Source organism: Acomys minous, assembly GCF_964271855.1.
Source record: "Acomys minous genome assembly, chromosome: 1".
NCBI lineage: Eukaryota > Metazoa > Chordata > Mammalia > Rodentia > Muridae > Acomys > Acomys minous.
In genome coordinates, this window is record NC_140483.1 from 29723150 (window position 1) to 29740000 (window position 16851).

General features: G+C 40.1%; 2 protein-coding genes across 4 annotated transcripts in view; one reads left to right on the plus strand and one right to left on the minus strand.

Annotated features, from left to right (window-relative positions):
- Positions 1–973, minus strand: part of LOC311597475 (uncharacterized protein) — a gene marked incomplete at its 3' end in the record, with an annotated part of 321153 nt that extends 320180 nt beyond the window's left edge. The window contains exon 1 of the mRNA XM_084781709.1: positions 672–973. Coding sequence (XP_084637835.1) covers positions 672–701 — 30 coding nt within the window. The 5' untranslated portion in view covers positions 702–973. The remainder of the gene's footprint in view (positions 1–671) is intronic.
- Positions 974–1014: 41 nt separating this feature from the next.
- The window catches only part of GORAB (golgin, RAB6 interacting), a 20403-nt gene continuing 4566 nt past the window's right edge, over positions 1015–16851 (plus strand). Inside the window, exons 1-4 of one of the 3 annotated variants that reach the window (XM_084756127.1) lie at positions 1015–1176; positions 9234–9585; positions 11632–11733; positions 13880–14020. In XM_084756127.1, the coding sequence (XP_084612253.1) occupies positions 1116–1176; positions 9234–9585; positions 11632–11733; positions 13880–14020 (656 nt within the window). In that variant the 5' untranslated portion in view covers positions 1015–1115. Of the gene's footprint in view, positions 1177–9233; positions 9590–11631; positions 11734–13879; positions 14021–16851 lie in introns of those variants that run through there. The other 2 variants (XM_084756128.1, XM_084756129.1) reach the window with 2 other exon arrangements.

Sequence of the window (16851 nt, forward strand, 5' to 3'; positions counted from 1 at the left end):
ACTACAAGAAAGACGTCAAACATTTTTTTTTTCTTTCTGATACTATCTAAACTGAAGTGCTCATTTCTTCTTCTTTTTTTCTCCTTCCCTCCCCGCTCCTCCGCCTGTTTTTTAAACTGCTCATTTCAGTCATTGGTACCATATTTTACTTTCCAGTATGCTTTTTTATTTTGACTTGATTAAACATATTGACCATTAAGCCAAAATTTAATACTCTTGAGTTTTCAAACTGTAACCGATGTAATGTGGCTTGGTGGCTGTTAGCAAAGATAGTGAAAAAGAAATATTAAAATATAACTATTGGGGTTTTTAAAATCCTGACTTATGCATTCATTGACAAGCCTTGCATCTTTTAAGTTTCTAAATGATACTTAAAACGAGGAAATGGAAGTTCTAGAAGAAAGCTTTAGGCAAAACAATAATTTATCAATTGGGACTTGGTTGTGGTAAGGTAAGGCACATCTTGTAATCCTAGCACTTGGAAGGTTTGTGAATTGGAAGCCAGCAAAATGTCTTAGGATGAAGATGAGGTATTGAGACTCACCAAAGAAACAAGAAAACAAAACAGGTAGGAAGCAAACGAAATCTGCAAGATGCTGTTGTCTGGCAGAGAACTGCCCATTGGATATATAGCTGAGCTATTCAGGGTTTGCTCAGGGCTAACGACCTACCAGGCAAGAATGTTCCAGTACAGCCCACATCTCAGGCAAGCTAGTCAGCAGGCTTCTCCCAGCTGGTCACACAGGACCCGCCTCCCTTTCGGCCTCCTCTGCTACTGCCTCCCTGCCTGTTGTCCTCCGCCCTTCCTCAAGTTCCCATCGCTCGCATCTCTGTCAAACATACGGAACAAGAAGAGCTGGGAGGTTGAGCAGAGACCTCTGAAGAGAGAAGAGGGCCGGGACGGCGCGGTCAGCTGAGACGGATCTTCAGGCATCTCTCGGGACAGCCCCACAGGGCCCGGCACCTGGAGCCCGATGGGGTCCTTGCGCCACAGCTCGGCGCGCTGATTGGCTGTTCGAGGAGTCCACGGAAGCAACCCGGATGTGCTTGGGGAGCAGTGTTGGCAGTCTGCGCGCTGAGGTTTGGGCGCCCTGGGGGTGCTGAGGGCTAGGCTGATGGCTCAGGACTGGGCAGGATTCTCCGAGGAAGAGTTGAGGAGACTAAAGCAGAATAAAGGTAACGGCATATATGCGCGCGGGTGTGGAGTCTTGAGTCTGCGAGGGACAGGAGGCCTTGCGGGTGTGTGAGGGGGCGTGGGGGTTTGAGCTGCAAAAGAGGGTGGCCAGGTGGAGCGCCCCAGGTAGATGTCTAAGCTGCGGAGGGCAGAGGGGCGCACGGGGTGTGTGTGTGGGGGGTGTTCTCTTTTAGGGTCCGTATTTTGACGAATTGACTATTTTATGCAAAAAGGATTTAGTCTAGGGAGAGAAAGCGAGGCTACCACCTGAATGGTCCCTTAGGGAGGATTGCCGCACGAATCAATGGATGTAATATTGGGGCCAGGGTGAATGAAGAGTGCTGCTTCACGTATCGCATAATTGTGGTGAACTTACAAAAACAGGTATTGGGAAAGGAGTCATGAGAGCGAATAAACGCAAAAGAAGTGATTTTTATGATACATCTGTATTGCGTTTCCTTCTGGCTACCGGATAATTTCGCACTTCTTTCCACTTCTTGGGAGTCAGCAAACCAATAGGATTTTTGAGAGATTAGATTTGTGTGTGTGTGTGTGTGTGTGTGTGTGTGTGTGTGTGTGTGTGTGTGTGTGTGTGTATTTATGTATGCGTGCATGGGACTCTTACATGTCCGTCCCTGTCCTTAAGGGACAGCCAAATTCTGGTGCTCTCTCCCAGGGATTTATGGAGTAATTATGTATCACTGAACGAGCTTGCTTCTGATTAATTACATTTCCGATCCTCGCCGGGTGTGGTGGCGTGCGCCTGTAATCCCAGCATTCGGGAGGCAGAGGCAGGCGAATCTCTGTGCGTTCAAGGCCTGGTCTACAAAGGAGTCCAGGACAGCCGGGCTCACACAGAGAAACCCTGTGTCCAAAAAACAAAAACAACAGCAGCAACAACAACAACTTGGTAGGAAACGTCTTAAAAAGCTCTTGACCTGTATTTGAAATTTCATAAAGATATATGTGAAAATTATGGTAGTGGCCATTATTCTTGGTGAGAACTTTCTGCCACTAGTGGCAACATTAAAAAAAGAAACGTTTGTTTAAGGATAAAATTAAATTTCTCCATGTCTGTAGTTGGTTTGTAAGAGATTTGGATATGGCTAGGATCTTTGGAATTTTTAGCCTGGATATGAGTGAGAATTCTCTAGGGCTGACAGGTGCAAAAGGAAGTCAATTACTAACATGGGGTCAGTGTGCCTTATGGACATTGGGGGACACTGGGCTGGTCCAGGGGTCTTATAAGATTATACTATCAAATATGTCCCAACTGATTCTGTCCATCTGGATGTCTCCAGATTCCTTTTTTATATGTGAACCATACACCATTCAAAGACCTATATGATCCGACTTTCAAGTTCTGGGTATCTGCTTCTGAATCAGGTGTGTTGTCTGGCCCAGGGACCTTGTCATCCTGAACAAGGGGAATGCTATCCTGTTATGCAACATAACTTCTACATTAGAGATATAGAGATGAACAGGGCACCTTTGCCTTTAGAGAGCTTGTAGATTAACGAGACAGAGTGTAAAATAACATGGTCGATGTTGCACAGGTGGTAGCCGTCGAGCCAGTTCATGCTGAGGACTTACTGGACAGTGGGGATAGCCCATGGAGGTTAAATTTTGGCAGAAGTTAATGTGCCAGGGCAAAGGTTTGATGTGGGACTTAAGTATATTTGTTATCAGCCCAGGCCTTAACATCAACAATTAATAAATGGGACCTCATGAGGCTGAGAAGCTTCTGTAAAGCAGGTGACACTGTCAAGAGAACAAAGCGACAGCCTACAGACTGGGAAAAGATCTTCACCGACTCTTCATCTGACAAAGGTCTAATATCCAAAATATATAAAGAACTTAAGAAATTAAACACCACCAAACCAAATAACCCAATAGAGAAATGGGGCGCAGAGCTAAACAGAGAATTCTCAACAGAGGAATATCAAATGGCTGAGAAACACTTAAAGAAATGCTCGACCTCCTTAGTCATCAGAGAAATGCAAATCAAAACGACACTGAGATTCCATCTTACACCCATCAGAATGGCTAAGATCAATAACTCAACTGACACCTCATGCTGGCGAGGGTGTGGAGAAAGAGGAACACTCCTGCATTGCTGGTGGGAATGCAAACTAGTACAACCACTTTGGAAAGCTATCTGGTGCTTTCTCAGAAAAATGGGAATAGGGCTTCCTCAAGACCCAGCTATTCCACTCCTTGGAATATACCCAGAGGATGTACTACTACACAACAGGGACATATGCTCAACCATGTTCATAGCTGCCTTATTCATAATAGCCAGAACTTGGAAACAACCTACGTGTCCCTCTATAGAAGAATGGATAAAGAAACTGTGGTACATTTACACTATGGAATACTACTCAGCTATTAAAAACAAGGAATTTCCAAAATTTGTGGACAAATGGATTGAACTAGAAATTGTCATAATGAGTGAGTTCACACAGAAGCAAAAAGAGCTAAATGGTATATACTCACTTATATCGAGACACTAGTCCAAGGTGTACGTCCCCATGAAAAACTGTACCTACCAGAATAGTGGGTAAGAGGGGAGGACATCCTATTGAAACTTTAGGTGTGAGAAGCCTGGGAGAAAGAGGAAATGGAAGGACCCAGTGGGTCCTGGAAAACTACAGGCAAGTCTGGGCCCTGGGGCCCTCCGCAAACTGTGGCAACAGCCAAGGAAAAAATAGGCAGTAAAAACCTTGAACCCCTACCCGGACTAGCCGATGGACATTCTCCACTGTTGAGTGGAGAAGGAGATCTAACTTTCACACAAACTCTGGTGCCCCATATTTGAACATGTCCCTTGGACGGAGATGCCTGGTGGCACTCAGAGGAAAGATAATAGGTCACCAAGGAGAGACTTGATACCATATGAGCATATTCAGGGGGAGGAGGTCCCCCTCAGACACAGACTTAGGGGAGGGGAGGGGAGTAGGGGGGAAGTGGGAGGAAGGGAGGAGTGGGAGGATACATGGGATGGGCTAACAACTGAGATGTAATATGTATAAATTAATAAAAATGTATTAAAAAAAAGTATATTTGTTATCTAAGAGAATATTTTAAACTGTTTCTTCAGCTTGGATTTGGTTAGGTAACAAGGACTTGAATGTCAAGGTCTATCATTTGGTCACAAAACGTTAGGCTGTGAACATAAAGTCACTCATGTATGACATCGGTGAGAACAGAGGAAGTAGCTTCGCATCTTTATGTGAAGCCATGGTGGAACACGGTGATCAGCATAAAATTACCAAGCCTTCTATCTTGCTGCAGAAATCACATCTTTATCACAGCGGTTAAGAGTACAGTTAACTAATCTAGGAAGATGGGATCAGTTGCCAGCAAAAGTAAGGACCGGGAGCTTTTGAAACACTGGAGTGCATGTGTAGTCAAGAATGTTCCTAGCCACCTTGTTTATAATATTCAAAAGTTAGAAACAAACCAGTTGTCTACTAACAGGTGAGGGTAAATAATACTCACTAGTTGGTGGGACTCTATTAGTCACTAGCCACTTTCTTTAATTTATAAATTACATAAATAGTTGCAAAAGAAGCAAGTTGCAGCTGAGTAGATACACTCTGATACAGTTTATATATGAAAAATATATAAAGCAGGTGTATTTTAAGACTGTATCTGAAGAATATGGAAGGGATGAAACAGAATTTGAATTGGTAGAGAGGCAAGGAGATACAATCAGGGAGGGATAAATACAGCAGTATTGGTAATTAAGGTATTAGCCTAAAACAGTTTAAATTGAAGCAATAAAAATACTTGAACATAGCCAATTGTTTAAAATAATGGAGGCTTATTTTTCAGTCTAGGGTCATGTGTACTATGGGTTGCTAGGTGAAGTTGATACACTGTCTTTTGATGCTGTCACATGGCAGTTATTTTTGGTGGGAAGAAAAGAAGATTGGAAATAGAACATTGGTAATTAAATGCTTTCACTAGTAAATTATTTTTTAAAAAGTAAGTCATATAATTTTAGGGACTAGAAACATTTATATTTACCTGAAATGGTGGTAGTGGAGGGTGGGGAAGTATGTCACCTGCATGCATTGGCATCTTAAACTGAATTATTTTCAGTCATACAGACTGGAAGAGTATATGACATACATATACACAAGTATGTATATGTGTATACATATACACACATATGATCTGTGGTTGAAATCATGGAAAAAATGAGAGAACATGGTGCAACTATGTTCTGTCAGTTTTAAAATATATATTTATTTCTATGTATCCTTTATTATTCTTTACAATTTATATTTATTTATTTATTTATTTATTTATTTATTGTGTGTGTGTGTGTGGGTCCCTTGGCTATAGCATGGGTCAGGCAGTCAAAGGATGTCTTGTAGGAGTCAGTTAACTCCTTCTACCATGTGGGTCCTAAGGATCAGAACTCTGGTCTTCAGGCTTGCTGACAAGTGACTTTACCTGTTCAGCCATCTCACCCAACGTCTTTATTCTTGATATTCATACTATCTCTTGTCTCTGTCCTTATTTAGTAATTCCCTTGCTATTCTTAACATTTATACTTTCATAAAATATTTTTTAAACAAATTTATCATGTCTCAGGGAGTAGGAATTTGGTTAGAATTGCATCGAATCTTTAGATGAGTTTGGAGATATTTGATGTCATCATGTAACTAACACTACCACTGAGGTGGTAAGTGCTGCCATTTATTTAGACCATCTGTAATGCCTTGTAACACATTTTAGAATTTTCCCCATATAAACCTTGAATGTTTTCTGTTGTTAGATTTTTCTTCCCTAGATGTATGGTCATTTCTGCTATTGAAATATTCTCTTTTTAATTATGTTGTCAACTCTTTGCTAATAATGTATGAATAAAACTAAAAGAAATAATAGATGCTTCAAAGAAAATGAATATGAATAGATGCTCCATCAGCACAAAGCAGACATTAGAAATCAAAAGAACAGGTACCACCTTATGCTCTCTGCGTTGCCAAAAGTTAAAACATTAAACAAAACAGTACCATGTATTAATGTGGCTTCTTACACATTTGCTGGACAAAATGCATTTTAGAAACCAGTTTAACATCTAATGTAATACTTTATCGCCCAGTAGTTTGGGGGTAGTATCCAAGGCAAATTTTAGTACATAAGGAGACATAATAGCCAGGTTCACAGACATAAAACCAACCTAAGTGTCCCTCAGGGGAAGACAGGGAAACTCTGGTTTTGTCACTCTGTGGAATGCAATTCAACACTTGAAACAAATGACTGTAACAGTGTCGATAGTATGGATGAACATTGGCAATATGGTGTTAAATAAGAAATACTTAGAAGTACAGTACACTTTTGGTAAAAGTAATACTTTTTAGAAATATTTGTAGACAATTATTGGAAATGATCAATACATGATTCAAATGCTATTGAAGATAGGTGGGTCAGAGAGCACAAGAGAGAGAGTGGATCTCACAGACCTAGCGTGTTGGCTATATTACACACACGTGGAAAATCACTTGGGGACTGAAGAGAAGGTGGGCTTAAGAGTTCTCCCTGGTATTCCAGATGACTTGGGGTCAGTTCCCAGCACATGCTTGGCAGCTTACAACCTTAAGTAAAAAATAGGTCCTTGGGATCTGATGCCCCCTTCTGGCCTCTGATGTCACTACATGTATATGCTGTACTTGCCTACAAGCAAAACACTTATATACATAAAATAAAATCTTTTAAAATTTGTTTGACTTTTCCCTCCTTGCTTTTGAGTATTCAGTTTTTAAAATGGTAATACTAATAGTTGTCAGTATAGTTCACAAGATAGCATCTGCTTGCTGGCCTTTGCTTTTTTATTTTTGTTGCTTTATGGTTCTGAGGATTGGCCCCTGAGTGTCATTGTTGCTTCCCCTCTGAGCTGTATCATCAGCCTGGCCTTTAGCTGGAACATGCCACTGCAGATGGAGAGGGTTTCCATTATGGTATAATCTAGATCTTAATGCTTGTTACAGTTCCCTACATGTAAAACCACGTGCAATTTATATAAAACTGTCATTTAGGGGCTGGACCAGAGCTAAGTGGTTGAGCACTTGCCTGGCATGTGCAAAGTCCTGGGTTCAGTCCAACACCACAAAAGAAATAAAGAAATAAGTAAATAAATAAATCTAGAAATAATTTCAAGTGCCTGTTTTTAATTGTGAAAATCAGTTTCTGGCTGTATTGGCCTAAAGTGCTTTAATGACAGCGGCTGGCTAGAAATTCCTGTGGGTAGTCCTCCTTGGTTGGCTCTCGTCTTGCTATTTAGTTTCCAGTACAGAGTACTTCGACAGTGTTTTCTGTTTTCACATGCCCTGATTGTTTATTGATGCTAGTGAAAATATATCATCCTAAGCCTTATATCTGTGCTCTGTAAAAATATAGAGCAAAATAGCCATAGTTGAGTCACAAAAGAACTATGTATTATTCAGTTTGTTTTTAGCTGGAGCCCAAAACAGTCCCAGTGACATTTTTGATGGTGCAATAAGAATGGTAACCAACAGTAATCTCTTACTGTAGAGGAGAATACTCTGTGTTTTCTGAGAAAGTCTGTGTCTTAGTTGTTTTTCCTATGTCTGTGATAAAGTACCCTGACAAAAGCAACTGAAGGGGAAAGGGGTGTGTGAAGGGGAAAGGGGTGTGTGTTGGCTCACAGTTGGAGAGTACCAGCTGCCATGGTAGAGAAGTCCCCAAGGCAGAAGCTTAGGGTAACTGGTTGTGCTGCGTCCTCACTTTGAAAACAGAGGACAAACAGTAAATGCCTGTGTTCAACTCACTCTCTCCCTTTCATACAACCGGGATATCAGCCTAGGGACTGGTGTCACTTACAGTGGGTGTGTGCTCGTAGGTCCATCTGCCAGGTGGTTCTAAATCTCATCAAGTTGATGATTCAGATTAACCAACACAATACACAATTTTGATATTATCTCTGTTTTTTTTTTAATCATTTTCCATGTATGTGTCATTCTTTCATTGTCTCCACGGGTTAAGTACAGCAGATAGTTTAGAACAGGAATGGCAAGTGTTGAGTCCAGTGAAGTAGTCTGAAGCCAAGCTAATGCCTGCAAAGTTTTCTGCTTTACTTTGGAAAGTTTAAATTAATGAACTTGTACTTCAGAGGTCAGTGTATACAATTTAAATATCATGCTTCAAATGTCTTTGATTGGTTAGTTTTTGTTTTCTTGTTGTGCTAGGGATTGAATGCAGGGCCTTGTACAGCATGCTGGGCAAATGATGACCACTGTGTGACATGATCAGCCTTAAAAATTTTGTTTGAGTCGCTTACTTGAAAGGACTCATAATTTTATACAGTGCGGTTTTCTTTCTCTGGTAAATCATATTAGATGTAGTATAAGAGTGAAATTCACTAATTATGAGCACTAAGAGTTTAATCTCAGTATAAATAGTGCCCCAGAGGAGCATCATTTGTCCTTTTAAAAACATCCCTGTAATTGTTTTATCTTCCTCTGTTGCTCGCTTCAGGCTACTGTTAAAATTAGTTTGAATGCATTGATTAGAACTTACCTGGTCTTTGTCTTTGGTGCATATGTCTTTGACTGACCTGTAAGCTAAAACAGTGTGAAATAAGTAGCATTGTTCGAAGGTGTAAATCTAAGGTAAGGATGTCACATTTGAGAACAAGCCATTAGTTGCTTCTGCAGAAAAAACGTGAATCAAACCAACAATAACAATATTTTAGAGAATTCAATTGGCAACTTAGTTAAATTAGGCAGTTCTTTGATAGTCCTATAGTTGAAATGAAACTTTGCCTTGTGTCCTTGGGCCTGATTCAAAGATATAGATTCCCTATAAAGATGAACTGAGAGCAAGGCGGGGTTTTGTTAAATATTAATATATATATAATGATATAAGAAGTGTTGAACCCAGGAAAATGGATGGTTTTTTTTTCCTGAGCTTTCAAGATAGAGGATAGGAGGGAGGTGCTCCTGAGTTAACAGAAATATAATTCCACTGTTTTATGTGTTTAGAGAAATGATTCACACAAGGAATCTTCATTCTCTCTTTTATATAGATCCATTTGAACCTCAGCGCCGTGTCCCTGTGAAAAAAACTCGACAACAGATTCAGCGAGAAAAGGCCCTTCTAGCGCAGAGCCAAAAGCTTGGTCTCCAAGATGGGTCATTACCTCCAGAGCAGCTACTCCCCACACCCAAGCAGGGAGCCAGCAGTCAGAAACCACGTCCTCCGTCCTCGGATGCCCCTAGCCCCCTCACACCTCCCGCTTCCCCTGGAAATGGAAAGCCACAAGGTGTTGAAAGTCAACCACGGGAACCAGGACTTGAGAATTCCCATCATGGTCACAGAAATGCTGAGAGTCGAACTCCAAAGCCGGATTGCCAAGTGGAGAAAAAGAAAATGGAATTGTTAGTAAGTCTATGAGACTGTTCATCTCCCCCTGACCCAGAAACTGGAAAAAATTCAGCTTGTTGAATTTTTGCCTAGAATGTACCTCCTAACTATTATCTTTATCATACACACTAGCTATTTTTACCCTACAGAGGAGTTCTATAGGATGTAGAAAAGATACAGGTTTCTTAAAGCAAGCCATGTGGCACATTTCTGAAAGTATAGTTTTTGGCTAAGGAAGTAGCTGTCAAGTCTTGAGGCCAGAGCGATACATAGTAAGTACCAGGTTAAGCTGAACTGTATAGTATGCGTGTGCACACATGAACACACACACGGGAGCAGGGGACTAATCGAGTTGAGATATCTTTGTTTTAGAACTCATATAGGTTAGCTATACTCTTATAGAAATTTCCATTTGCTAACTTGTAAATTCTCAGTACTGAAAAGAAAAGATAGCATTTGCTTTTGTTTTTCCTTTTCTGAAAAAATTTCAAAGTACCTTATGTTTTTCCCAATATCAAGTATATTCCTCATCCCTTCTGGACTAGTTTTTGTATCACAAGAGTTCTGCCTATCAGAGTTGTATGGCAGAATTTATTTTCCTGAGATGTATAAAACCATATGAATTAAGTTTGCTTGGTTTTGTTTTGTTTTACAGCAGACTCTCTCTATAGCTCAGGAAGCCTTTGAGTTTGTGACTGTGATGGGCATTTTAGATCACATGTCATTAGGAAAATCACTGGATTGTAGATGCTCTAGAACAGCCATAGAGGACTGCTGTTTGAGGAACCATTGTTTTTAAAAAGAAAAATTCTGAAATGATGTGCTTGGGAAAGAGCCCAATCCTACAGTGTTCTGTAATGACATCTCGGTTTTCTGAATAAGGCAAAGGCTAACGAATAGTAGAGAAATAGAAGAGAGCAAGGCTAGAGGGAATGCCTGCTTCCTAGTGTAGTGTGTTACCAGAGCCCCCAGGGGACGACATCCCAGTCAAAGTAGTGATGAGAGAAATGACAGGTGTCTGTGTACAGTTTGGGAGAGGGAACCAGGTGAACTGGACATGGCGTGCCTGCGGAGTGGGAAGCAAGAGGCATGGCAGAGGCTGACCCTGAGTGGAAGCTGTAGTAACAGAAGGAGCCGGGCAGGTGTAGAGTGCTTGCTAGGTCTGTGGGTAAAGTCTCTGGATGGGCTGGGTAAACACCTGGAGGAGGAAGAAAGAGCTTTGCTGTGGCTATATTTCAGTTGACAGCTTTATGATTATGGGCATAGTCATTACCTCTTTCAGAACTGGATATGTTAGAAAATATAGTACATGCCTTCAGGCCTTTGACTTTCTGTTTTAGTGTATTCCATTTGCGTTTAGCTCAGACAACTATCATTTAAAACTGTAAGAGCTGGAGATAAAGGACTCAGCAGGTTGTGTGTGTGTGTGTGTGTGTGTGTGTGTGTGTGTGTGTGTGTGTGAGATTGTACGTACACATATGTGTATGTAATAAAGGCTATCAACTTGAGGGGGCATGGAGGGGCTGGAGGGAGGAAAGAGAAAGGTAAAGTGATGTGATTCTGTTTCAATTAAAAACCTGTTTGACCTTTTTTTTTAAGTTGGAGAAACATGAGCAGAGTGAAAGAGAATGTAAGAAACATTGTTTGTTAAGATGTTGAGGGAGTCTAGACTTTGCATAAAGAAAATTCTAGAAGGTAAAACCTCTGGCTCAATATTCTTTGACTTCCATTTTACATGTTATTATCCATGCACACATTTCTTTGTACTCCTAAAAGAATGTCACAGTTCTTGGGCTTCCATTTTGTGGGTTCCTAGATTATACACATATATAGATTTCAAAGGTCCGATTTCTGGAAGCCTCTTTACTTCAGATGTGTTCTTTGTTCGTATTAGAACAGAATAATGAGCTGCAGATGGGTTTCTTTTAAGGATATTTTTGAAAGAAAATATATGTAACCTGCCTGATTAAATTGTATGTGTAGGAGACAGACTGGTCAGGCGTGGGGTTGAGTAACAGTCTTTTTCATGAATTCATTTTTGTGCCTTTTTTTTTTTTCAGGCAAGAAAAATCTCGTTGGGAAGTCCTCCAACAAGAACAGCGACTAATGGAAGAGAAAAATAAACGTAAGAAAGCCCTTTTGGCTCAAGCCATTGCGGAAAGGTGAGGCGTCTGGAGGGAGGCTTGTGACCCACAGTCGTCTCTGTAGAGCTCGTGTTTATTTTCCTATGCCTTACCCAATAAACAGATACTTTGCAACTCTTACTTTTAAGACAAACTATGCTTTAAATGATACTGAAATTCTAGTTTTGCCTTTTAGGGAGGATTCTTTTTTTTTTTTTTTTTTTCTTTTTTTTCTGAAATTTTCTGAGTGAGTGGTGTTTGTGGTGTCAGCGGCAAGTGAAGGCCTGGCATCAGGGTTCAGCTGCAAGTGCTGATCATCTGTTAACATGCAGCTGTGGCGGCAGCAGAAGTAGGTGTCAGTGTGTATAAATGAGCAGCGAATGCAGGTTTTATTTTTGATGTGTTAGCATCTATCATGTGAAGAGGTTAGTGCAGTGCAGGAGTGACTTATGCTAACATAAACCTTGCTTGTGTTTCTTGCTGGCGTGTTTATTAAATAATGTACTGTGCTTTATTGGTAACATAGCGCAGCCGCCATATACCATGTGCGAGGCCTGGTGTGTCTTCGACACCTTCAGTGTTAAGCGTGTCAGTAATCTCTTCTCGTGTACTGTATTGAACTTGCACTTGTCCCAGTTGCAGCACCCCATTGTAAGCTGTTCTTCCCTGGCCCTGCTGCTCTTCCTCTGCTTTGAGTTTGTAGATCCTGATCTGTGGCTTAAGGTAGTGACAACCAAGTAGTGACTGAACTGAATGCAAGTGACAGGTTTGCTTTTAAGACCTCCAGGTAGGAGTGGTAGAACTTGCCTACAATGCTAACACTCCCAGGACTGAGACAGGAAAATTGTTCTTAGTGCAGGGTCAGCCTAGGCTGCACAGCTGGATAGTTAAACTGTTGCTGCTTGAGGTTTGACTTGATACAAGGGAGAAGAGGTGACAGGAAGATAGGTAGATACAGAAGAACTCAAGGAGAAAAGCATTTGAAAAAGATTTGTTTTATCCCTTCTAGAACAACTTCTCATGAAGTATAATAAAGATATTAAACTCACAGGTTGGCTTGTATTTCAAGAAAAAGAGCAATCTATAAAATAATAATACCATCTATTTCTCCACAAGTGACTATGCTCTTAAAAGGATTCCCTTAGTCGCTACTAAGAGTAGAGAAGGTTTATCGGGGGGTTATTAGTTGTACTCAGCTTGCTGAAGTGGTACATACCTGTAATCCTGCCAATTGGAAGGTAGAGGCAGGAAAATTGTGAGTGCAGAGCCAGCCTGGCCATGTTGTCCTCTGCTTTAAAGAGAATGTATAGATTCCTTACTTCTCTCCCTTTGATTTAAGACAGAATCACATAGAAACGGCAATATGGGGAAATGCAGCATGGTTATGTTATTAATACTGGATAATCAAGTACTGGGCATACGACTTGGGCTGGCCAGTGAGTGCGGGCAGGAAGGGAGATGAATGCCTTATGCAGAAAAAGTCAAGAGTGTAAACCGCACTGTAGCAGAGTTACCAGGGGAGGTTCTGCTCCTAGACAGCATGTGTGAAAGTTGAAACGAGTGGATTCATGATTAAAGGTTCGCTTTTGTGTTTATCACTCTGTTTCTGAAACACACACACACACACACACACACAAACAGGTAAATGACCAAGGAGTCAGGTATACTTTTCAGCAGAGGGTGTCTGAGTCCAATGGCTAATTTTAAGGGCCTATATACAGTTTTCAAGGGAACAAGATGAGGCTGAAGAAATTGACAACATAGATGTTAGCAGACAACGGAGTGTTATTTAGTGAGATTGTTCTTCATATCAAGTGAGGGTAGGAGGTGAAAATGGACTCAGGAAGGAGGCAGTGGTGGTTACTTCGATGTGAGAGGAATAGTGACACGTTCTTTCAGGACTTTTTCTTAGAGAATGGATATAAGTTCACAAACGTACTATTCATCTTGTACTTTTGCAAAAATCTTAGTGTTTGCTTTGTTCATTAAAATAATATCTACTAATAGCAAGTTTAGAAAAACAAGGGAAAAAGAGCATTTATTTTAATTTTGATTTTTTCTAATTATTGAAAAGAGTGTCATGAGCTATAATTATATATACAATTACTGTCCTTTTCTATATATATCATGTATGGAAATGTGGTCTTAAAGTGCTTTTCTCCACCTCACACTCCTGGTTTTCCAGATCTAAAAGGACTCAAGCAGAGACTATAAAACTAAAGAGGATCCAGAAGGAGTTACAGGCCTTAGACGACATGGTGTCGGCTGACATTGGAATCCTCAGGAACAGAATTGACCAGGCCAGCCTTGAATACTCCTATGCACGGTGGGTAGGGTAGAGGGTTAGAGCAGTCTGCCTGAAGTCGTGTCTGATACTAACTATGCCAGTGGGCTTTATGAAAATTACCAGTAAAGTCTCATGAGAATGCCGTTAGTAATGCACTAATTCAAGGCCACCAGTCCTATGGCTTAACCTTGATGAAATTCCTGTTACAACACTTCCTGAATTATTCATTTGCATTTTAGTGTTTCCTGATTAACCTTCAGCTTATTAACATTCGAGACCCTGAGTATTTCAGGATCTATCAAATCATATGTCTGCTTAGCTGGCTGCAGAAATAGATGACTCTAATACCAGTCTCTGTTCCTTCCATTAACATTTTGACTCTTTGATATTCCATTTATTGAATTGGAGCCAAATTATTTTTTATCAAAGTAAGAAAATTAATTTTTGAAGAGCTTTTGAATATAAGCTAGGAGTAGTGGTACATGCTGATATATTCCCTACACTCAAAAGACTGAGGCAGGCGGATCACTGCCAGTGGAAAGCCAACCTTGGGTACAAAGTAAGATTCTGAGTAGAAAGAAAAACTCCTGTGGCATATTTTCTCTACTATCCTCTTAAGAATTGTAAAGTTTGTTTGTTCCTTGCTTGGTTATACTTTGTACAAAATGCTCTGCTATCATGGGCTTCCTTGGTTTTCAACTGTTGCAAAATTGTGGAATATTTTTAAAGTGAATAAACACATGTAAAGAATTACATGGGCTTTGCAAACAGATAAAAGGGCAAAAAATAAAAAAAGACCAATTTCAGGCTTCTCGATTCCTTCAACACTGCTTTAATCATCCCAGTTTGTCTTTTTTTCACACAGGAATGCTGTGCTAATGACTCAGCTTTGTGTCTTTTCCTGTAACAGTAGAAATCAATCTGAATGCTTCATTAGTCTCGGGTAAACCACAACATCAAAATGTTTATATAACAATTTAATAAAGCGGAAATGCTCGGTGATAGTTTAATTCACTGTTCAGTGTTTATTAAAAGAGGCCTGTGATTGTCTTTGTGATTTGGGTAATTGTTGTTTGCTCATATGCTGAGACATAATGAGTTGCCTTTATTAGTGGACAGCCTAAATTAGTGCCATCAGTAGCTGATAACCAGACGGTCCCAATTTCTGTTACTGTTTAGGAGGTAACTAGAATTTTGTTATAAGTAAACTCAGCCTTGACTTTCAGCACATCTTATTCTCTGTAACTGAGCTGCCAGAGGGTCATTTTCACACCTCTCTAGCCTCTCATCTAGATGGCTCATAGCATCCTCATAAGTCTGAGTGAGTGTGTGTGTGTGTGTGTGTGTGTGTGTGTGTGTGTGTGTGTGTGTGTGTGTATTCCTGAATATATAAAATAGTCTTCTCAGTCTGTTTTACTTCTATCCTGAGCAGGCTGCAGAAAGATGTCCTTTTCACATTGGCTATTAGGTAGGAAATGTCAGGTTTAGCTTTCAAATTTGACAGAGAAGGTAGAATTATGATTTTTTTTTTTACTGAAACTGCAGAGAATTCTTGCACAGCAAAAGTGTTTCACATCATATACTTTTATCTCATATGTTTAATAAGCTAAAGATATCACTTGTATGTTGTTATTGACATAGCCGTTAATGTTTACTGATATGGGAGGCTCTTTGAGATGGGAATCAGAGACGCCATAGACAGTCCTAACTGGAATTAGGGTTGTGTTCATTCATAGGATTAGTGCAGAATTGGAATTACAGATTCCTGTAAGTGCTTCCTGTGTAAATGATTAATTCTTATCCTTAGAAATAATTTTCACTCATTGATTGATGATATTGAAGAAGTTCATTTGAATGGACTGTTCTGAACACTGATACATCACTTGCATGATCTATTTTACTTCTTAGACTCCAAGCTGTGACTATGTCTTGTTTCAGTTTCCTAGGATTATTTACAAATTACTACAAGCTGTATGCCTTAGATTACCAGAAAGCTCTTATCTTATATTTCTGGAGACTAGAAACCCAAAATAAATGTGTTAGCAGGGACATAGTTTCTAAGAGACCCTATGGGTCGATCTCTTGCCTTCTCCAGCCTCTGATGGCTATGCCTATTCCTGACCGTGTGGCCACAGCTGTCTATCCTGTGTTGTCATAGTCACATGTTTTCTCTTGTCTCCACATTTCCTCTGCCCTCTCCTGTCACAGGTTCCATGTGATTGTATTTGGTACCCACTGGAATTCAGAATACCTCCTCATAGAGCCCTCCATCACATCCGTTCTCCTAAAACTAACTTCTCAAGTTTCACAGATTCAAAAGTGGTATTTTTGGGAAGCTAGATTTTAGCTTACACTCATATTTGAATTAGTCTAGCAGCATCAAAACACCTTTCTCTGTCAGTTTTCTCTATTTCCAACATATGCAACAAATTTAAAAATTGTTCATTTGTATTCATTGAAAACAAAGAACGTTAAGGGGACAGTATTACATATTCTTCAGGTAGTACTTTAAACAAAGAACTAGGGAATTAACAGTTGATAAGTTATTCAGTTATGTCATCTTCTTACATCATTCCCTGTTTTTATCATGAAAACTTCCTATGGTGATGGGATAACAACGCGCTTCAAGATAGAGGGAGAATATCTTTCAGATCCTGTTTTATTAACTGAGATTCTGCTGTTCTTCTGAAATTCTAAGAAAGGATGAAAATCACAGGTTAATCCATACACTCAGTTGAACTTTTCAGAAAAAAAGAGACCTGTAACTTAAAAGTGGATCAGTGGAACTTAGTGGTATAGAAAGAGTTAAACATTGAATTTTGTTTTGTTTTAAGAACTTCAAAGACACCAAGACCAAGAAATAATTTCTA